The sequence below is a fragment of the Tenrec ecaudatus genome, chromosome 2 (genome assembly GCF_050624435.1).
Source record: "Tenrec ecaudatus isolate mTenEca1 chromosome 2, mTenEca1.hap1, whole genome shotgun sequence".
NCBI lineage: Eukaryota > Metazoa > Chordata > Mammalia > Afrosoricida > Tenrecidae > Tenrec > Tenrec ecaudatus.
The window spans coordinates 290,991,154-291,015,543 of NC_134531.1; the positions used below are offsets into that span (position 1 = coordinate 290,991,154).

Genomic DNA, 24,390 nt, shown 5'->3' on the forward strand with positions numbered 1-24,390 from the left:
TTGCTTCATCTATAGCATTCAGCCAGGTAAAATAGCAATTCATATATTTTAATAAGATAATATTTATCCCACTTGAGTATCTTACTCTTCTTTTAAAATGAAATGGAAATTATTATCACTATGGTTCAAGAAACGATCTCGAAGTAGAAATGCATGCCACGGCTACGTATTTTGTATAAGCAAGGTTAGGTTTCCATTCAGAGCATGAAAGCCATCGCTACCCAACTCACACTAGACGTGTGTTCTTAGAAACGCAAGGACCTGGAACAGAAAACGTAAACAAGAAAGCATTGTAGAAGTCAGCAAAGGCTGTGTTTGTCAACTGTGTACATCATTCCAAGGATTCTTTGGTGCATGAATTTTCATGAAAAGTCCATCTTTATTATTACAAACTTGGCATACAAAGAGGAGACCAAATTCAATCCAGTTTTTTTTAAATCTGTTGCTTTCTCTAAAATAATTTAGGTTTTGAAAACACACTGGAATTTAAAATGTCAGATATAGAAATACAGGAGTAATTTACAAATGATTTAGAACAATGACATTTCTAATCCAAGTAGCTCATAAGTGAACAACACTAGATGTCAACTCAGGAAATCCTCGAAATGTGCTAATTCAAGGATGGTGCCCAAGATATTAAATTTCACTTAAGCTGAAATTATACATTTGGTTTCAGCTGCTATGACTAGAGGGAAAATAATTCATAGCTCGAAAGAATGGTTTTCATGATGTATGCATGAAATAGGGAATAAATATTAACATGAAATTTCATAATGCTGTCATGTTAACTTACATGCTCCCTCAAGTTTTCTGTTACTGTATCCATATGATCTTATTAGGGATATAAATAAAAATATTCTAATTTCCAGAACACATCAGTAATTAAGAACTACATAAAGAAAACTCATTTACTTACAGGCACACAGAAGACAATGACGGCAATACAGATCCACGGGATCATTTAGGGACACATGTCTCTAGAGAATCTTTTAAAGACTGAAGAATTGTCACATAGGTACTAGGGCTCCTACCTATTACATAAATTGGCTGATTATATATATAACTAGCACAAACTAAAATGAAACCCAACATACTAGAAAATTTGAGGATGGTATAGTTCTATTAAGTAGATAAAGAGTAGCAATTCAATCTATAGTCTACCAATAGAATGACAAACTTCAATATGAATATCACTTCTTTCCTTATATCTCACATTAATCCACATATTAATTACCTCTTGTTTGCTCATATACTTGTTTAGCAGTATATATCAAAATAATATTAGGCTCCAATGAGCTATTTTGAATATAAAATGGCTACAGTTTTCTCACATTATCCTCTCTCATAGGATACTTTCTGCAGTCTCTCATGCAGAACATTTAGCTATGAGCACTTTTAGAAAACTTCCCTGCACATGGCTATCAGAATCAATAATTCCAGCTGAAAAACTTTAGGGATATAGTAAGATATTTAAAATAGAAACCTATTAGGCACATAGTAAAATGTATCTTTCAGCTATAAAGTACGTGTACTTCCTTGAACATCACCGCTTAAAGTTAACCTTTACCCAATAAAGTTTTAAAATATTTTAATAAAAATGGCAGGGGGAAAAGCTGCATAGGTATCATTACATTATTGGCATATTTTAAAATATTATCAGTATAAATGCAACAGTGTAAAAATATCTTTTAAAAAATGGTCCAGAACACACATTGGGGGAAAAACATGCACTGGCCAAAAATACTCATTCCTATTTTCCAAGAAGATAGTAAGACTTTCACATATATCCATAAAGTTAGCTTTGTTCACGAAGGGTGCTGAAAAACTAATCTAACAAAAAGTCTGTCGCCTAACTATTCATGACTTAGTACAGGTCTCTATGCACAGTAATAAGGTCTAAGCACAGTAAGCACAAAGACTTCCACAATAGTTCTGGATTCTCAAACTTTTTAAGCATTTTAGTTTTACCAAATAATTTAAATTGATTAAGCATACAGGATTTAACAAATTCTTACAGCTTTCCAGGTCACACCCTCTCTTGGGGGGAATTGCAAGGTCAGCTAATCTCACAAGGGATACAATATGAACACAAGGCTCGTTCTGCAATTAGGTATCTCTATTTATGAGATAGAGTTAGAATACGTTGCTAACTCCTTTCAAACTAACTCAAGTTGAGAGTTGTTTTGGCATCCTAGATTATTCTGCTTAGAATCATACAGCCATTCCAACCACTGACCAGCAATGACAGTTGGGTATAAAAGCCACAAACATTACCCGTACCACGGAATGGGACTTTAGAGCCATCTTTCTTGTAGCCACATCACCACTAGCATGAAAAGAAAAAGCCCTCAAAGTCGCCTCATAGTGTATTATGTAGTTTGCTTCCAATGATTACAAATTAAGTATTTTTAAATCCATGGTTAAGTACATTAAAAAACAGACAATTTAACAATACTTAATTACATACTTAACCTCCTACCATAGTCTTGTATTAGGAAAACTAATTCCAAAATAATGCTGCTAATTAAAATGATGGGAACAAGTTTACTCATTTAAAATCAAGTTTTCACTACTTGAAAAATTCTAAGCAACAATCAGAATTGTGTTCTAAGACACTTGTTTTTTAATTTGATGGGGTATGTGTGAATGGAATAAGGGGTTGAGAGACTAAGAAAAAAGTACCTACTTGGTTTTTAATTAACAAAATAATTTATTTATGATTCTTCTAATTTCCACTTCATTTCCCTACAAAACGCCTAAAGCAATTGTAACAATCCTTTTTTTCAAATAAATCATAAATAGAAAAACAGTTTTTAGAATTTAAAGCAATTGTTATTATTATAATTTTACAGGATTCCACTGCAGAAGCAATTGCCTCACATAGAGATCCAAACTTGAAGATTTAAGTAACATTTCTTTCTCAACAGATAAGGTTTCTAAAGAATATACTCAATGAGTTTATGTAAACTACCCCCTCCCCAAAAAACAAATAACCTCATGATATGTTTCCAGTTTTAATTGGAAAAGCAAAAATCTTGAAATGCATACATACATTTAGGAGCCAGAGAGGATGGTTTGTCAATATCCATTAGGAAGTATTATTAATTGGTTCTATAATTCAGATTCATCTAGTTAAATCCAAAATTTCCAAATTTATTTAAATTTTTCTCCTATAAGCTTTTGAAAATTAGCATTAAAAATTACTCAAAAACAAGATGGTCTAGAAAACTCCTTGCAAATATTTTTGGCTGAAATTTCTCATTTATAAAATTTTACCCTTGTATTTTCATGTTCTGAACTGCTTTCTTTGTAGTGAATTTAACTGTGTATTATCTTTTCATCATTATTAGATATAGGACATAAAGCATTAAAAAAAAGTATCACTTAATGTACCAAAATGCATGTTCATATGACAATACAAGAATTCTCTTCCAGAGATTAAAATAATTGTAATAATTATCATGTTAAAGACATGTATTTTATTACTCTTGTATGTATTTTGGACAAAAATATTCATCAGTTAATTATGCTCTTCCACACATCATGTTCACTGTTTACTATCACAGTTTTAGTGCAACAAAAATATCTTTTAAAAAGCCACTCGACAGTAATTATGGCAAGGCTCATTAAAATGCAGAGGTAAGGAGATTTCATTGTTTAGAAACTTAGAAAATAATATTTGAAAAGGAAAGATGTTCCATCAGGCTGAATATTTTATACTAAAAATATATATATAAACATTTCTTGAATTCACTTTATAGTCGATTTTGATGCAGTATTATTTAGTGGTGATACATTTTGAGAGGTATATGTAAAACAACATTATACTTGAGATTATAGTCTTAGGTAAACATGTAATACACAATGCCAAGGTAGTTTGCTCTTTTTTCCTTTTTTTGTTGTTATTAATTTTTAAAAAAAATTTGTACCCAAAGTCATACATTTAATGTTGACATTTCCTTCTTACCTGTGTGCCACAGACCAATAAAGTACTCTGCATTAAAATTTAAATCTTGAAACAGTAGTACAGCATTGAAAAAAATTGTAAAGCAGCTCAGATACATTTAACCCAGATTTTACATTTTCATTTGTCACATTAAAATATAAAAAGCTTGAAAATAAACTTGAAAAAGCTTATTCTTCCTCAAGAAAAAGTATGAACAATCTGAAACTGATCAACTAATATGAATGAAACATTGTACAGTCGGTCACTAGTGGCTGCTAAACATACCACTCCCTCCGCGAAATTACTGAGCCATCTACATGTGAAACTAAGTCATCTTCATTTTCATCGTAGTGCACATCACTGACGAACTTCATGCCCAGCTTTAGATCTTCGTAATAATCCATTGGTCTTTCAAACCTATTGAGATTTTCTACATTGTTCCACTGAGTTTTTTCAGGCTCTTCTAAATAGTCTTTACGTATTAGATTGTTCACTGGATTTTTATTTTCTTTTTTTACACTGTCTGGATAAGAATCGAGCTCATCTTGTTGAAGAACATCAATCTGTGATTCTTTCTGCATATCAGATGGTGGAATGTAGTTCTTGGCAAAGTAGTCTCCGCGAAACGTCCGTCTTCTCCTATAGCAGAAGATTCCAGCCAAGACACTTACAAGAACGATGAAGAGAGCCCCACCCACTACACTAGCAATGATTGTGCCAATTGTGTCATCCTTAATGGTTGCCAAAGTTGACAATGGGAATGGCAATTTTTTAGGTTCTGTTGCTAGATCCTCGATGTCAGCAGTTGAGGGATGCCACTGAATTGTAGGCTGAAGGGTGGTAGTAGTAGGAGGATCTAATGGAAACAGCAAAGATAGACAAGACACAGAAAGGCAGAGAATGTCAATGCAGGCTGATTCAGCAGCAAGTTGAAAAGACAGCACAGTTAACGAATATATATACACAGCAACAATAGTTTTTCATTCTTAATTTGATTAAGGTTAGGCTCTACTATTCCTGTATTGAAAATTTAATAAAACTGACAGTCAGTAGGTTACCAATGAGGTTAAAGGAAGGAAAACTCACTTAGGGTGCAAATCTTAAGATAACCTACTCCGAGTTTAAGAAAAAAAGATGATCCTTTTTTCGTTTTTTTAATGAAAACTCTTATACTAAGCTGGCTTAAGAATTATAATACCAAAAAACCAAATTAAGTCTAGTAATTACAATGTACAGTTTCTAGCCAATAGTACAAAGAAGTAAACGAATTAAAATAAAGTACATTTTCTTCATATCCAACTTTACCTAAGATGATTTATTTTTTAAGATTTGAATTTATCTTCAAAAGAATGAAAAACTATAGATTCTTGTTAAGTGGACATAGTATAAGCTGTTGGTTTAATAATTCTCTCAAAAATATTTTCCTTAAGTAAAGAGAACTCTTCAATTTTTTGATAAAGGTTATAGTATATGTAATTATTTATCAATATTTAAATTGAGAGCATATTTAAACTGCATTAGCCAAATGGGCTAATCTCAAATGACGCTAATACAAGGGAGGAAAAAACATTATAACGTATTATAAAAAGTACTCATCATCTCTATTACCCCACGGGTGAGATAGTGGAACATTTATGAAATTAAGGAAATTTAATCACACTTTACAAATGTAACATAATTAACTGTATGTTAAGAGTCTCAAAAAGAATAACTAATATTTTAGAGAGAACATTCTAATAATACTTAAATATTAGATGCAAATGATCCTGTGGATTGTCATTAGATTTAAGAGTAAATAGCTATTAATATTAAAAAGCAACTAAACATAAATAGTAAAAATTAAAGATTGGTTAATTATCAATTAAGTGATATTTTAGGTCATGTAACACAAAACTGAACAGTTTGAAGAAAGGATGAGTTTCAAAATTGTGAATTTCTTCATAGGTAAAAATAAATGACCCAAATGGTAATCTCCTAGAATTACAATTTAAATGAGTGGTACTGGTAGAGCATTTTTAAAATGATTGTTAGAAAAATTCTAAATCTACATGGGGTAAGTTATTCTAATATTACAAGCTAAAGAAAATACTTACTTAAACAGGTTTCATCATGGAATGCCATATGTATAGAATGTGGTAAAAATTTAGCAAATATACTGTAAAATTTAGACATATAGCATAACTAATTTCCTATTAAGTCTAAACTGATATAATAGGTAATCTGTCAAGCATCTTGAAGTGAATACTAATTATCAGAGTATACAAAAGTCAATTAAGGGAGCTTTAGTTTGCTATGACGCATTCACTCATGGAATCAATTATAGCTGAAGACAATAGTGGGGTTGCAGGATCACTTCTAGTATCAAAGTATTAAGGTGTCATATAAGCTAGCCTCACAGAGATACAGGGTTAAGAAACAGGCTAAAAGGTAAGTCACTGCAAGACAATTCATTTACCCTGAGGAGTTGTTGGAACAAAAGTTCATTTTTAAAAGTATTAACTTGGACCAGACTTCAAGCCAGTGCCGCAAGGTGTGAATGCAATATCCCGGCGTGGAGTAGGGAACCAGTGGAGAGGTCTGGGAGGCTGGCCCCAGCACCAAAAATTAAGTGGATTCCTGCCCCTCCCCCGAAAAGAATTTGTTTCAAAGGACGACATTGACTCTGCAGCTCCGGGAGATGGACATATCTGATCAGAGCACACAGGAGCAGATGAAGGGGCAGGAGGAGAGAGTGGAACACAGCCTGGTCCACCAGGCCGTGAGGATGATGTTCCTGGGTAGAGCAGCCAGTCCACAGAGAGAACAACTTGGCTGGCCCCACTATGAGAAATGATGCCAATCAGTGACTAAGGGCGATACAGGGGACAGCACCGGAGACACAGTGTGGGAATTGCACCTGACCTGATCCCACCACACCGAGGCAAATCACTGGGGGAGTGCAGCGGAACACCAAGGGAATGGAGTGGCAAGGTCCCCAGGGAATGCTGAAAGTGGACTTTGGGGCCAGGGCATGGTGCCCCAACAGACTGGACTGGAAAACGCTCCTAAGGGCCAGCAAACGATCCCTGAACTAACTACAAGCTTTTCTTTTGTGGAAAAAAAAAAAAAAGTATTAACTTTTAAAATATAACAAAAAATTAGCATCGGCATGAACTGGCCAAAAGAAATTTTATTTCGCCTCTATTATTATGATTCATACATTTTTGTGCTTAAGATTTTTAGTTGTTGGTAGATTTGTTGAAATGCTAATTGTTTAGATCACTGCACACCCCTCAGTTCTCAATGAGTATAAGACACAACTAAACAGTTTTACCAAGTAAATTTCTAGGGGAAGAAATAATTGAAAAATATCAATGCCAATTCTTATATCTAGCTACAGTCCTTTATGTTAACATCAATGTATAAATAATGTCCATTTTAGCCAGATTTAACAAAAACTGTCTTCAGGAAATCTAATTTTTAAAAGACAATTCCTTGCTCACAAAAATATTTTAAAACTCTTATTTCATTTCATGATGACAATTTTTAACCAACCAACAATCCCTCTCCTCAACCACTGGTAAAAATGGCAGGCTCTCACGTGATCAGTATCATTCCATGAAAGGGCGGGATATTACTATTACAGTAATTAATTAATACTAATTTAGTGAATTCTGCCAAGCAGGAAGACAAATAACCAGGGCAGACCTATGAGAGGCAGAATTTGCCTGTCTTTCTCCTTGCACACTTTTGACAGGGTGCAGCCTTGCCCACTGTTTGCCTGGTCTCTACTAGTGGGAAATAGTTTAGTTTTCCACCTCTAAACGGTACATCTCACAAGGGTTCTTGTCTTCACAGGTTCCAATTTTGAATCACTGCCATATGACAAGGTGCGTAATTAACTAACAAACAAGCCTCCTGCTTTAAGTCAACTCCACGGGCAGTGACCCTATAGGACAGAGAAGAATTACCCTGCGGGTTTCCAAGAATACAACTCGTTATGTGAGTAGAAAGCCTAAACTTTCTCCAGAGTCCCGGCTGGTGGTTAGCACCTTAGTGAGCAACCACGATGCCACCAGGCCTGCAATGCGTGACCACGAATATATGTTATTTCCCTCATTCTTCTGCTGCTCCGAGAGTTACCATGAGTCACAGTTGTCATAAGGAATAAGAGACCTAAGTCATCATCACTAGTTGCTACTTAGTTAGGTAATCATTGTGATTTTAGATCTTTCCCAACAGCATTTATATTTTGTTCAGACTTTTAAAAAAAATATGCTTGCTTGAATGTGTGATACAAGAGTGTATAATAGATATAATGAACTAGTAAAGGTGAATTCTCTTCATCCAAATGAAGAACTATTTAAGTTGTGTCTTTTTCTACATTAATGAGTTCTGCCAAACAGGAAGACAATCCAGTAAGACCTCTGTAGCTTTAAGGCATATACATACACACATACATACATACATACATACATACATACATACATACATACATACATGAAACTGGGCTTAAAAATTATATGAATTAGTGAACTTTTTCTTTTGGAAATTACATGACATTTTGACATTTTAAAATACATAAAGCCTATGCACTTAAAAAAAGATTGGTAAGTAAGTGAGGTTAATATTATGTCTAGATCCTAAATTCTGAATTATCTGAAATTTACATTTCCTATAGGAACAAATTTTAAGTTTGTGTTCGAGGCATAGAGAACTTATTTGATATATAAATGTATGTTTTTCTATTCCCTAAAATAGACAGACAACAATTATAGAAACGACATACCAAATTGCAAAACAAAAAACATAATTTCCAGCAGTTAATATTGGGGCAGAGCTGCAAGACTACCTTCTAAGAGTGATGCTATATTAGAGTAAAATTTAGTAACTGATGTGGAATAGTATAATCTTCAATCACTGATATACTGTCAAAAGCCTTATGTTTACCAATGTGGGAAATTATTTAATAAAAATAAAAGTAATGTATTAAACAAAGTTGCTAATTTAATTCTCCTCTATTCTGAGAACTTTTAATCTCTGGTCATAACAAACATTTCTTTTATAAACTTTTAAAAACAACCTTCTTGAAAAGTTTAAATTATCAAGGTAAAACATTTTATATGCTCCTTTTCCTCCAGCAAAAAACGGTAAATATATAACAATAAAAAAGACTACTTCAATGTTATCATCTTCTGAAGTACTTAGAAACATTCGCAGGTTAATTCAGTCAGACCTGCATTCCTCAAAGTTCTCTCATTTTTTCCTCCCAATTTTTCATTTGTTAACCTTTGCCAACAGCTAGTAGTCAATAAGGAGGTTCTTAAAATAGTTTTTCATCTTTATAAACAAGCACAAGCATATAAATAACACTTTTGTGCATAACCATACATAGGAAAGTGCATTTTTACTTCAGATATAGATATGCCCAAATTAATATACCATTAAGCAGCAAAAGTAATCAGTGAGATAAAAGAATTTGAATTCTTAGTAGCTTAAGGACTAATCAAAAGAAATACTGTTTATTGCATTTTATGAAAGCATTTTCATTATCATTCTTACTTCAACTCTTAGAAACCCAACCAACATGATATGTCTATTTAACAAAGAGATTATCAAACTTGACATCTTAATTTATTAATTACTTGGGATGCAAAGTAGGTACGACATAAGAAAAATCAATGCTGTTGGTGTAAAGGTAAAAGAACTGAGAAAGGCATCTAGGGAAGGATATTTACTATAAGCTTAAATGTATTTTAATTACCTATATAGAATTCAAATTATATTAAAAATGCATAACTTGTATTGAATATTCCTCCCTAGTCATTTTAATATGTGCATTTTAAGTATCTATACATATAATTTAAATTATATTAATTTAAAATAACTACACATATCATTAAAATTTTATGTGTCAGTATTTAAAATGCATACATATTTTGACATCCTTAAGGCATGCCAATTTTCAAGGACTTTCAAAAGTACAAGGGCTTTCAATGTACAAGGGCTTTCAAAAGTTCAAGGAAAATGGAATTAAAATGAGGATTTTCCTACAAACTTAAAAATGACTTCAAATTATTTCAGGAAATAGTTCACCATATCTAGAAATGTTCACATCGATGAACCTATTTCTTTACAAGTAGTGCTTTGTTACGGTAATAATTACTGTTATAGGAATATTTTAAAAACTCATTGTTCAAGAAAGTAATAACTTACCTGAAATATAGATGACCTTTTGATCACTTCTTTGGCCAAGGGAATTGGTCACTTTGCATACATAAACACCAGAATGATTGAAAGTCAATGGATGAACAAAATGAAGAGTATTGTCTGAAGCCAATAGACCATCAGGCCATTGTCCATCCAACCTAGATTTTAAGAAGTATGAAATTATTTTTAAAATCTTCAACTCATATACTCATCAGCAATATTTAATTAAGTCATTACATTTGGAGAAGTGAGGGAAAGAATTCATATCCTACAAGTGAAATATACTATAAAATGAAAACAAATAATATCAAATTGTTATATTACTGTAGAAGAAAACTGGTTAATGTCAGCCAAATGAAGTTAAAAAACACATCACTGTAGAAGGCAACATTAGAAACCCTAAATAAATACATATTCTTGTTCGTTTGGAGACGTGACCTCAACTGTAGGATCATGTTTAAGTAATATTACTAAAACTCTAGAAAGAAAGTGAAGAGAGTAATAATTTCAAATGTAATTAAACACATGTCCTTGATGTTTTAGAACATGTATCAGAAAGTAGTTTATTCAAATAACCAATCAAAAATTCAAATTTCACATAAAACACAAAACAAGGGGAAGAATACAATACCTGCTCCACACAGACTTGAAAGGTGGTGGATTTGCATCAGCATTACACTTGAGATTAACACCTTTTCTTCCAACAAACCAATTTCCATCGTACCCGGTTACTGAAACTTCAGGAGCATCTATAATATGAACACAAAAGTTATTGTTTGTTAAAGGTAAAAGCAACATACACCGCGAAAACAGTGAAATAAGAGTCCGCATCAAAGAGTAATATTTTTTTTTTACTCAGCATTTGAGCATTGGTTATGCTGAGCTTCACCAAGCCCACTGCTACCAAATCCATTCCAACTCATAGTAACCATACGTGGGGTTTCTGACAGAAATTTTTATAAATCGTGATGTGAGCAGACAGTTTCATCCTTCTGACAGAGCAGTGGGTGGATCTGAATGACTGATTTTGCAGTCAGCAGTCCAAAAATTACCTTACCACACTACCAGTGCTAATAAGCATAAGGTATAAAGTCTAACATAAGAAGATACAGTTATATATATAGAGAGAGAGAATTATCAAGCACACATAAGGTTAATCACCATGAATTTAAATCAAATTGAAGAAAATTTCAGTATTTACTAGAAGGAAAAGAAAATATGTGATCATACTTTAAATATATACATATAATAGTTAAAATAGGGATCTGAATTTTACTAGAAAAAGAGATAAAGCTAACAATCTGTGAAAACAAGGTAATAAAACAAAAAAAGGCAAAAATTAATGGAATTCTTTGGAGAAAATGGTATAAGCATCCAATACAATAGTAATAACATTAAAAGTAGAACTTTTCAAGTTTAACACTCGAAATGCTGAAAAAGAGCCTTGCAATTAGCTTTAGAAACTATTACATCAAGTATAATTCATATGTGAAATTTCAAATTTTCTGAATACTATATAAAAAAACAAACCAACGAAACATTGAAAATCTCATTAAAAATCTCGTCTAAGTTTGTGATCTGTCCAAGCATAGAAAGTCTAGCAGAACATAAATATGTTCCGTGTTCTAGATGATTTTGTATCCCTTATGATTCGAGAAGCTAAGACACAAAAAAATCAGATATTGAAAAATTTACACAGAATATAAACTACAAACACAAACAAAAAGGTATTAAAATATTGTTTTAAAAAACATTAAAAATATAGTTTTACTGCACAACGTCAAGTAAAACAAGGAACAGCTGAATTAATTAGAATAGAATAAGTGATATAATGAAGACCAAAAGGCTTACAACTAGACCAATAGGTAACATCAGGATAAACGGAGAAATGGTTGAAGCTGTCAAGGATTTTGTCTTGCTTGAATGCACCCTCGCTGCTCATGGAAGCAGCACAAAAGATCAAAAGAACGCATTGCATTAGGTAAATTTGTTGCACAAGACCTCCTCGTAGTACTGAAAATTAAGGATGTTACTTTGAGGCCTAGGGCACACCTGACCCAAGCAACGGTACTTTCAATTGCATGTGGAAGTTGAATACTAAGGAAGACCAAAGGGAAATGGATGCGTTTGAACTGTGGTGTTGGCAAAGAACACTGAACATACTGAGGGCTGCCAAAAGAACACACGCATCTTGCTTAAAAGGAATACAGCCAACATGCTGCTCAGATGCAAGGATGGTGAGGTCAATTCTTACCCACTCCAAACACACTGTCAGGATAGACCAGTCCCTGGCTAAAGACATGGTGTTTGGTAAAGTGGAGGAAGGGTTAGTGAAAAATAAAAAGGAAGGCTCCCAACAAGACGGCATAGGAACATTTGTGGGTACGACACAAGACCAGGCAGTGTTTCATGCTACTGTGCATCAGGTTGCTATAGGTTGGCACCTAAATAATAACATCATCAAAGAGTACAAGAAAGAGGAAATGTTCTAAAATAGATTGTGGTAACGATGGCATAATTCTTCATATTAATGAACTATTAAATTGTTTGACATGTGTATTATATGCCAATAGAACTTTTTTTTCTTTTCTTTATTTTTTATATCATTTTATTGGGGGCGTAATTCTTAAGCCATACATCCACCCATTGCGTCAATCACATTTGTACATTTGCTGTCATCATCATTCTCAAAACATCTGCTTTCTATTTGAGCCCTTGGTATCAGCTTATTTCCCCCTCTCTTCCCCCTCCCCCCTCTCTCATGAACCCTTGACAATTTATAAATTATTATTTTTGTCATCTTACACTGTCCGACGTCTCCCTTCACCCACTTTTCTGTTGTCCATCTCCCAGGGAGGAGGTTATATGTAGATCCTTGTAATCAGTTTCCCCTTTCTATCCCACCTTCCCTCCACCCTCCAGGTATCGCCACTCTCACCACTGGTCCTGAAGGGATCATCTATCCTGGATTCCCTGTGTTTCCAGTTCCTATCTGTACCAATGTACATCCTCTGGTCCAGCCAGATTTGTAAAGTAGAAATGGGATCATGATAGTGGGGGGAGGAAGCATTTAAGAAATAGAAGAAAGCTGTATTTTTCATCGTTGCTACCCTGCACCCTGACTGGCTCGTCTCCTCCCTGCACCCCTTCTGTAAGAGGGTGTCCAGTTGCCTACTGATGGGCTTTGGGTCTCCACACCACCTCATTTACAATAATAGGAATTTTTGTTCAGCAAGGGCAATGTAACTGAGAGAAATTACTGACACCCAAATGAAGGCTGAGCATGAAAGTTGGGGCAAGAGGAAAGAAAAAGGAAACAGAGGAAAGAAGTAGGAGGCAAAGGGTATTTATAGAGGTCTAAATACAGGCATGTACATTTGTAAATATATTTACATGAGTTGATGGGAAAATCAATCTATGTGCATATATTTATTTATAGGTTTAGTTTTAAGGCAGCAGATGGACAGTACTTACTTAATACAAGAACACTTTGTTCTATAACTTTTTTTTTTAAAGTGAATGTACTTACATTGTATATCTAATATGAAAGAATATCGGATATCCTTTTCTAAGGCTGGATGCTTTACAACACAAGTAATTCGTCTTCCCCGAGCAAATCTGGTTGGGAATAGCTTGTACTGGCTGACAATTGTTGCCGTTTCATTTGGATAAGAAGTGGTACTGGATTGCATTTCACCCAGATCGCCTTCCCAGTCAATATGTGCAACAGGCTTTCCAGTGGCTGCAACACAAATGGCCGCTACTGTTTCATTTCCTCCATCGATTAAAGAATCTGGCCCTTTCAGCAGGCTCACAGTGGGTTCAACTGTTAAAAGATATATATTACATTTCATGTAAGAATATATTTGCATCCTTCAAAATACATTTAGTCATATTTCATAAATATAAACGACATGTAAAGTACACACACACATACACACACACAGTTTAGGGAATCAGAATATAAACCAGATTCTTAGAGCAAGAAAGGATCACAAGTCAGGATAAATACACTACGCGGGAGCTTACAAAATGTCATGGGAAAACAGAACTAAAAAGTTCTTCCATGAACCATTTGAAACCCGTTGATATACTGTATAAAGAAGCCCGAGTGGCATAGCGGTTACATTTTGGGACGCTAAGCACAAAGTCAGCAGTTAGGAATAAAGATGTCTACTCCATAAAGAATTATAGTCTTAGAAACTCACAGGGACAGTTCTACTCCGGTCTACAGGGACACAAGGCGTTGCTATCACATCAATGGCAGTGATTTAAAAAAACAATTATATACACTTTATAGGGGCCAATGAATGCTCCCTCCCAAATTAGAATGTAAGGAACATTTCTATGAACTGGATTATTTTCATTATGAAATGTGACTATATTATTCTAGGAAAAAACTCACTGCCATTTAAGTACATGTCAATTCATAATGACCAGGGCTCCCTCATGCAGGAAGGAGGGAGAAAGAGTAGTTTTAATACATCGTGTCTAATTTTGCAGTAGAAGCATTGAAAGGAATACTTTTTAAATAATTTACCAGTCTAAGATTTAAATTAAAATGGTAAGAAAATGTTCCTTTGAGAAAAATCATAGGAGATAAAACACACTTTCCATTGCCCAGTAGGTAACTCTGTAATTTTATTTAAAATGCTGCCTTTTGAACTTTTACTTCTACTATGTCTATCTATAAACGATTAAGGCTATTCAATTTAACTACTTTACTTATTATACATAATTAAACTTATGCTATGTAATATGCCTAATGTTTTTAGTATTGGAATGTCACCCATCTTTCATGGTATCGGAAAGTTCCCAGCCGGAGAAAAGTCATGTTTATGTCAGAACGCCTTTCAACACACACACACACACACACACACACACACACACACACACACACACACACACACACACACCCCACACACACACACACACACACACACACACACATCTTTCATGGTATCGGAAAGTTCCCAGCCAGAGAAAAGTCATGTTTATGTCAGAACGCCTTTCAACACACACACACACACACACACACACACACACACACACCCACACACACACACACACCTCCTACTTCTCTCATTTCCCAGTAACTATTATGTGCTTCTTTCAGTCTAACAACGTAAACCTAACCTTGTGCCTTCAAGTCCATTCTGACTCACAGAAAGCCTGCATAGGATGATTTTGAAGACTATACAATTTTTACAGGAGCACACATGCGCATCTTGTTCTGTGGCTGGTGGATGTGAACCAGCAATCTTGCAAGTAGCAGGGGTTCAATAACTACTTCAAGGCGCCACCAGGGTTCCTTCTTTCCAGCCAGCCTATCATTTATTCTGTGCATTCAGGTGTTTTCTCCCCTCCAATTACCTCTCTGTTTTCAGGAATTGGTTCTTTCATTGTCATCTCCTTTTGATTTAAAAATTACGTTTCTAGTGCACAATTTACTTTAGGATACAGTACTCTTGTCCCTATATTCTTGGTGATGCATTCTTAAAAGTAAATTAAATTGGACAGTGTCAACAACAAATGCAATGAATACTTTTATAGAAAACACTTATGTAACTGCAACAAAGGTTAACAAGAACATTCTTAGCATCCCCAAAAGTCCCTGAGAAACCTCTCCTTCAGCCTAGCCTCCCTCCTGCTACAATACGGAGCCATTATAGTGGCTCTGGAAACAATTATTTGCTTACCAGTTCATCACAGCTCAGCAAAAGAAACAAATGCACATCTAAGAAAGGTGATTTAATTTTGTTTCTGAACTTTCAGTGGAACTGGATATTTATTTTTATATCGTTTTTCTTATTTAACTTTGAGTTCTGAGATTCATTTTTATAGGACTATTGAATTTCGCTTTTGAATTAGGACTGTTGAATTTTTGAATTCTATTTTATAAATTGAGATTTATATGCAGTTGTATAAATGAACTAGTTTTTATTGCTGTACACTTTATTTAATTTAGGATTTCTTCTATTTAAGTAGAACCATGTTAGGTTCACATACATTACATCAATATATTTCACATAAATTTCTGGTTTGGTACTTATAAAACTGAACCTACTGTATATATTCTCAATTTTATCAGATAGTGTCAAGAAGTTATCCCAAACATCAATTTATATTCCTAATCTTAAAGAGTTTCTGTTGGCCTATATTTATAAATTATCAGATATGTCACTATCAATTGACATTGACATATTTTCTCAATATTTGCCAATTTTGAAGGCATGTGTAAACACACATATCATTAAGATTTTATTTTGCATTTCCTAGATTATGAGGAGGTTAAGTTGCTTTCACCAAATGTTAATGGACCTGTTAGAATTTCTTCTGGGAGTTACCTATTCAGAAAGCTCTCTTTTTTGACATGCAGAAATTCTACATTAGTTTGGAAAGAAACCTCTTTTTGATCATACATGATGGAAATATAGTCTACCAATTTAGACCTTGTCTTTTTATCTTATGGGTTTGTTGATACTTTCTCTTGATACTGTGTTTGTTGTTGTTAAGATATTCAGCAGAATAAGCAAATTCTACATTCAAAATGCAGTGACATTGATTACATTCTCGGAATTGTGCAACCATCCTCACACACTCCTTTTCTGAGTGCCTTCCCCATCACTACTGCTCCTTTAAGGTACTAACCACACTTTCCAGTTGGTGGTGTCAACTTAACCCCACATACATGTTCTTAAATGGCACACTCCTCAAAGAAGACATTCCTCACTAGTTAAGCAAGCCGACTGTTTGCTTTTAAGTAAAGCTCAGGGAAAAATATAGATCTAAAAATTATTTCAGGGCAATAGTTTCAGGGGTTCTTCTAGGCTTTGTGGCTGCAGACTAAACGCATTATTAGACCAATAACAGAGCTGTCCCATGAAACAAAGACCCTAAACTCCAAACCAGACACCAATCCCGGAAGGTGTTTCACTGAGCCTGAGCGACCTCAGGTGCTACTCTTTCTTTCACTCTTGTTATAAATATATCATAACTTTTAGTTTAACATTTTGCAGGTCATATCTTAGCAGTAATTATATGAATGGGTTATATATGATATGTTTGGATGAGCATTCTTAATTCAACATTAACTCAAAGTATCAATTTTTGTTTTGGTTTTTGATGCTGTTGCTTTGAGTTTTAATTTTCATTGGTTTATTTATTTGTTATGACCTAGGAAATACTGCTTCTCTACTTTAAGGCCAGCTACCAAGTGATTTCTTTAAAAAAATATATTTCTTTCCTACAAAAATTTTATAAATTAACATTTGGTCATGAGTCAGAATAATCTCAACAGAAACTAACAACAGTTAATAGAAGAATGTAGGAAGGGTAACGGAGCAGGCACTATGAAGGACATCCAGGCACAAAGTGAAAGACTGACCAATAACATAACTGCAAGTAATTTATTGTGATTATAAAGATCTGGGTTGTTGGGAATGGTGCAACAAGGGCTGGTTAAGGTCAAGGTAGTGGATAAAATCATGGCTAGTTGTGTCCCATAAGCACTTCTATATTATGCCGACAATAATTTATAGTAAAGTATTAACATTTAAAGTAAAAAATAAAAAGCTATTTCATTCTCCTAAGCCTTCTCATATAGACTATTGCTTTCTTGATAATGAACTCTTTTGTGACCTTATCCTGATGCCCTGTTCTTCAGATATGTATGTCTTTACAATAAATAAAGTACTTGAAGAGATCAGTTTCTTCAACATAAGCTATCATTTCCCCACTCCTTTTAGAGCAGTGGTTCTCAACTTTCCTAATGCCGTGACCCTTGTAAGAGTTCATGTTGTGGTGACCCCACCAACCAAAAAAGTAGTTTCGTTGCTACTTCATAACTAATTTTGCTACTGTTATGAATCGGGCAACCCCTGTGAAAGGGTCTTTTGACCCCCCAAAGGGGTCATGACCCACAGGTTGAGAAACATTGTTTTAGAGCTATATATTAAACACATCAAGTCCTCAAATCTTTAATTCCACTTCCATTTTTAAATGGTATCTCCCAAGATGAAGAAATATGTAACACATTTGAACAAGCCACCTTTGCTGCATATTTCAGAGACCCTAGACATTAAATTTCAGGGGCTGGGCACCCTGAGTCCGAACTGACTTGCTGGCAAGTGTGTTTGGTTTGGTCTACTTAGTTGTCTGGGAAGCAGACACTGAGATTAAGCGAGGAGCACAAAGTGAGATTAGGTGAGGAGTACAAAAGGTTTCTCAGGGAGTAATAGTAAGAGAAAAGGGAATAAGAAGAATGGTGTACGAACTATGAAGAGGCTTGGTAAAGACTCTCCCAAGGCCACTGGGAAGATCTGAAGCAACGACTACCCAGTCCACCTTGAGTGGAAATGGTTCATCTGTTCAGTGACTGGCCCCAAAGAGACCTTGCTTTCAGCAAGGTTCTGGGGTCTAGGTCCTGGGATAATCTAGAAAGGTGCCCTCAACTCAAAGATGAAGGGGATCTTAAAAGAGCTAAAAGCCGGAAGCACCATAGCTCTGTCCTTACGCCTTAGTCCTTGTTCTGTGATTTCGAAAGTACTCACCAGCCTTTGCAAGGTGGTTTACTATCCACTTTTCGGTGCCATGATAAACCAACTGTCAACTGCAAGGCTATCTCACATTTTAGTTTCAATGTAAGGCTATCTTAATCTTAATAGATTTGTCAAAAATCCACCAGAATGTCAACAATTATCAGATACAAAAACTTAAGCTTACTTAGCAGAAGCAAGAGTAAGAGTTGCAAACAGTTATGCAAATTAACAAGAGCAGGAAAAATTATTCTGTGCGAAAACTCAAATATGCTCTATCAGTGACTCCGAGAAAACCAACTGTCACTTAAAAGAATGGACAAGTTTAACTAAAACTGCTCACTGAAAATTTGACGGGAAATAGTGAAATGCATTAAAGAAATGCAGTACCTAGTACTAGAATTGCAATGCTACCGTGCATAAACTAGGGAAAGTAGCTTAGAACGTAGTAGCATGATGTAGATGGGCAAGCGGACACATAGATAAGCAGACACTAAGAACTTAGAATCAGAATTTTAGGACAGAACATTGAATAATTTTATTTGGATTCTTTTACTTTGAATCTAAATATTTTAAAACTTTAAATACAATGGGATTTCAAAAAGTTTACGGAAAGATTCCATTATGTTTTTGATCATTATTTTCACACCCATTCAACATGCATTCTCTACGATTTTAAATTCTTTAAAATAATTTTATCATAATCACCACCACAACCACCAAAAAAGTCCATTTACGCAAGCCTACCTAATACAGTGACTGTAGTGGAGGACTGGGCATTTCCAAGTGGGAAAGTAACAGCTTTACAGATGTACTTTCCAGAATCCGAGAAGCCTATGTTATGTAGTGTAATTGTTGCGTCATTGAGTGAGTAGTTTTTAAATAAGACTCTTCCCTGATATTCTCCTTGAACAGAGAATCCATATTGAGGATGATGAACTGCAACAGTTTGTGAACTTTTGCCATGTATCTTCTCCCATGAAATCTGCGTGATGGTTTCATTCACTTCAATTAAACACTTCAATGAAACATTTTTCCCCCACACTGCTATGACATGTGGCTCCACAATAATTGGTCCAGCTAAGGCACCTATAAAAAAAGAGCATAATTATTAGAAGAAAAAAGTTATAGCTTATTATCTTAGCCATTAAACATCCAAATCCACATAAATGTATAGGTACAAGAGAAATAAGGCTATAACGAAGCAGCATGCTGCCAATGTACAAAAATTCTTGAATGTCTAAGAAGCCCTTAAAGAGTTGACCACGCGCACACAGGTCCCCCATAAAACACAAAACATACTTCAAACTTATAAACAACAAACAAAACTTTCAAAAAAGGGAAACTGATGTGTACAATTAAATATACAATAACTTTAAAACCTAGTTGTATTTTAAATAAATACAAAAAAGCAAAAGGAATTTTAAAATAATCAAGAACAGTGCATATTTCATTATGTTCAAGCAGTTCTACAGACCAACCATTAAAATTTGAGCGATAATGAAAGGTTTTTTGTTTGGAGAGTGGAGGGAGGGCTGGGAGTGGAGATGACAAAACAGAAAGAAAAACCTCAGAGGGTGAACTTCACCACCTGGAGATGACTTAAGAAATCACAAGAAAAAGAGCTGCCAATGCACACTGGCTAGGTACTTTACAGTTGTAGAAGAAAAGTGCTTTGTTTTGAATAACCAAAGAGATGTCAGGTCCAAAATATTTACCATTATATTCTGTTCAAACTTACTTGTGTAAGTATACACAATCTCTAAGCCACCTATGAAAATGGAACAAAGTAACTATTTTTAAAAAGTCCATTACATGAAAAATCCAAGAGAAGTGACGTTATTAGCAAAAACAATGTAGTTGCTTATAAAAGATATTGCAAATCACACAAATTGTATCAACATGTTGGGTTTGGTAGAGTCTATGGTACTCATAATGAGCACTGGCTCATGGGCGTTTCATAGCCTCAAGGTTTATAGAAGCAGTGTACCAGGTCTGTCGCCTGCAGATAAGCTGGGTAGGTTCAAACCAATAACTTGTTCAACAGCTGAGTACTTAACTGCTATGCCACGAAGACTCTGACATGTTTCAACTAGTGAACCCTGTATTAATTTATTGTAAAGAAGACTGCATCAGTATATGCAAAACAATATTTAAAACAACTACAAATAAAGTGGTAAAGCACAGAAACTGTCTTGAATAAATGTGCCATGATAGGTCATGTTCTTGGATGGCAAAATTTAATACTGTATGGGTATCAATTCTCTCCATATTCACTAATGCCCTCAAGCTCAAGTATACTGGCATTGAGCTGATGCCTTGGCTTTCTCCTACGGAACAGCTGGTAGTTTCACACTGCTGACCTTGCAGTTACCCTATAGTCTAACCATTATGCTGCTAGGGGTCCTCATAACTACCACTAGATCAATGCAATTCTAGTGAAAAAATTGATCAAAAATTGATCAAGGTAGGGACAAGAGTTAAGTAATATTTTCAAAATAGCAACAGAACAGTGAAGGGAAAAATAACAATATCTTGATATTGTTTTCTTAAAGCAAATGAAAGTATAGAAAGATATACACATACAATGAATTAGGGTATATAATAGTTACTGCTTTTTATGAGTCAATAATTAATTACTCATAATATATAAAGCATATGAGCTAGATATAAAGAAAAATATAAATGACCATTTTATACTAACATTAGAAAAATAGATTAACTAAAGACTAATATAAAAAATTAGTCACATCCCTCCAGATTCCTTAGCCCTCAAACCTAAACAGTGGTCTGAGGGGCTTAAAGAAAAAAGGAGGAAAGTGAAACTGAAGTGGACTTGGAGTCTTGGGACAAACAAGTTCACTTCAAACAACAACACACACACACACACAAAAAAATTAGTCACATATGCCTAAACACATATATATATCCATGACTCATTTGTCAAAAGTCCACTCTACAAAACTTCTTCATGAAAAATCAACATTGGTAGATGTTTTCACTTACTAAAAGAAATGCAAAGAGGATTTTCTCTTTTACAAAAAAAGGCAAACCATGAAACTAGCATTCAGCATTTGTTTCGTTTGCAGTGAGCCACTGAAGAACAACAGGACACAACCCAAGCAGTCAGTGTGGTGTAGCCAACTATACTCCAGTACAAGTCACCATAGTTTTGGACTGTGTCCATGAACGTGATTGTTGCTGCCAGGTGCCATCAAATCAGTTCTGACTCATAGCGACCGTCTGTACAACAGAAGGAAACCCAGCCTGGTCCTGTGCCACGCCCACAACTGTCTGATGAGCCCACTGTTGCAGCTCCCTGGCCAACCCATCGGGTTGAGGACGGCCCTCTTCCATGCTGCTCCTCTACTTTACCGAGCATGATGTCCTTTCCCAGGGACTGGTCTCTCCTGAATACATGTCCAAAGTACAAGACAAACGTCTCAAATTCTATGGAGCAGGCTGCTTATAATTCTCCTCCCAAAGGTTGTTCTTCGGGCACTATATAGCATAGTCAATATTTTGTATGACACTCTATGATAGTGTTGGGTTGGTATGATTTGGAAGGATACTTTTTGGGTTTTGGAGGCTCAGAACATTTTCTCGTGTTAATGGTAATTGCTTCTTCACTTTGTGTCATACTTTCGGATAGGAGGGAAAACATACTGACAATATATGAAAGGGCTTTAAAGGGGAATTGGTAAAGTGGATTTAATGAAAGATAATGAAATTGTTGATGCTACTTCATACATTCTTCTGACAGATAATTAGTTCTCTAGATTGCTGAGAGCTACAGAAAGAAGTTTTAGTTTTTGTTTGGTGTTCTTTGATACCAAAAACATTTAAGTAATTTTTCATAATAAAACTAAATAAAATCATCCCGCTCAGGCAGAGGTAGGTGGTAAAATGAGATGAGAGAAGTATCAGAATAACCTGGGAGTGATCTTTCTAATTATATTTCTAATTCTTATAACACCTAAGAATCATGGTCTAGTGGGCCAACACTATTAAAGAGAATATTCTGGGATAGGGAAGCAAAAAAGGTTAATTTAATAAATGAAAAATATATAAAAATACTCTTTTAAGTGGAAAAACCTTTCCTCAGTATAACAAAGTTTAAAAACAGACTGAAAAAAGGGCTCATAAATTTGACAAGGAAGACTTCCTAGATAAACAAAGATTGTGAATAAACATTTATAAGACCAAAAAACAAAAAACCTAACCCATAAAATCAAATCCAACTTACAGGGCAGAACAGAACTGCCCCATGGAAAGCAAGGCTACAATCTACTGAAAAAGTCTATTTATTTCATCTTTCTCCTACCAACCGGGCAGCAGGTTCAAACCGATATTTGTTTTTGGTTAGTACAGTTCTGGTGGCATAATGGTTATGTGTTGGGCAGTGTGTTAGTCTGGGTACTTTAGAGAAACAAATCCACATAAACTCATGTATAAGAGAGAGTTTTATATAAAGGGTAAGTGTGCATCAAGAAAACATCCCAAACTAGTGTTGCCCAAGCCCACAAATCCAACATTAACCCATTAACCTATATGTCCAACACCAATCCACAAAGTCCTCCTCCATCTCACAAAACACATGCAATGAGGCCAACTGCAGGAGGAAAGCTGAGTAAGTGAATGTGTAAGCATCTCAGCGCTGGCAGGGGTCTTCACATGGCTGCTCCAGCACCCAGGGCTGCATTGGGGTAGGTCCATGTAGCTTCTCCTCAGGGATGTCTTGCAGAAAGTGAGCCTTGCCAGCTGAAGCAGGGAATTGGCTAAGGCAGCTGCACCCTGGTCCAACCATCAGAAAGCAAGAGACCCCAGAACTACAAAGGCGAGGCTCAGGGAACCATTAATCTCTCCGCCCTTCAATTAACCCCACATGTGTTTATCAGCCAGGTTGGCACAATAAACTAACCACCTCAGGCAGCAATTCACAAGGTCCACTGTTGAAACCACCAGTCACTCTCGGGAGAAAGACAGGGCTTTCTACTCCTTTTCACAATTAGTCTTAGAAACTCACAGGGTCAGTTCTTCCCAGTCCTATAGGGTCACTGTGAAACTGCATTGACTTAATGGCAGTGAAGCTTTGGTTAGCAGTCAAACACTTTAATCATTGGGCTCTTTTAAAAATCATTTTATTGGGGACTTTTACAGCTCTTTTAACAATCCATACATCCATTGTGTCAAGTACATGTGTACATATGTTACCATCATCCTTTTTAAAAAAAATTCTTTCTACTTGAGCCCTTGATATCAGCTCATTTCCCTCTCTCCCACACCCTCCTGTCCCTCATGAACCCTTGATAAATTGTATTTTCATATATTACACCATTCTTTTAAAAAACTAGGTCTCAATCTTACTAGCAAACAGTCAATATAACGGAGATTATAATTTTTTGCTTTCTTAAAATATAGGGCCTCCTTTGACCCTAGAAGGAGCCCAGGTGGTATAATGGTTATGTATTGGGCTGCTTACCACAACATAACATCAGCCGGTTTGAAATGTCAGCCACCTCTGTGGGAGAAAGGACTGTACTTTTCCTTGAGCTTTACTTAAAAGCAAACAGTAGGCTTGCTTAACTAGTGAGGAAATTCTTTGAAGAGCATTCCATTTATGTAGAACAATCTTTGTGGGTTTCTGAGACTAAAATATGAGTAGAAAACTTCATCTTTCTCCCATAGGGCAGCTGGTGGTTTCGAACTGCTGACTTT

General features: G+C 35.1%; 1 protein-coding gene across 6 annotated transcripts in view; it reads right to left on the reverse strand.

The window, feature by feature from the left end:
- NECTIN3 (nectin cell adhesion molecule 3) overlaps positions 1-24,390 on the reverse strand; it is a 140,345-nt gene that overhangs the window by 83,823 nt on the left and 32,132 nt on the right. For 5 of the 6 annotated variants that reach the window (XR_012782884.1, XM_075542548.1, XM_075542550.1 and 2 more), the window contains exons 2-5: positions 19,420-19,761; positions 13,665-13,961; positions 10,767-10,884; positions 10,142-10,293 (exon numbers count right to left, since the gene is read on the reverse strand). Coding sequence is in view for 5 of the 6 variants with exons in the window: in XM_075542548.1 (XP_075398663.1) it covers positions 10,142-10,293; positions 10,767-10,884; positions 13,665-13,961; positions 19,420-19,761 (909 nt within the window). In the remaining variant the exon portion in view is untranslated. Of the gene's footprint in view, positions 1-1,571; positions 4,803-10,141; positions 10,294-10,766; positions 10,885-13,664; positions 13,962-19,419; positions 19,762-24,390 lie in introns of those variants that run through there. The other variant, XM_075542547.1, reaches the window with a different exon arrangement.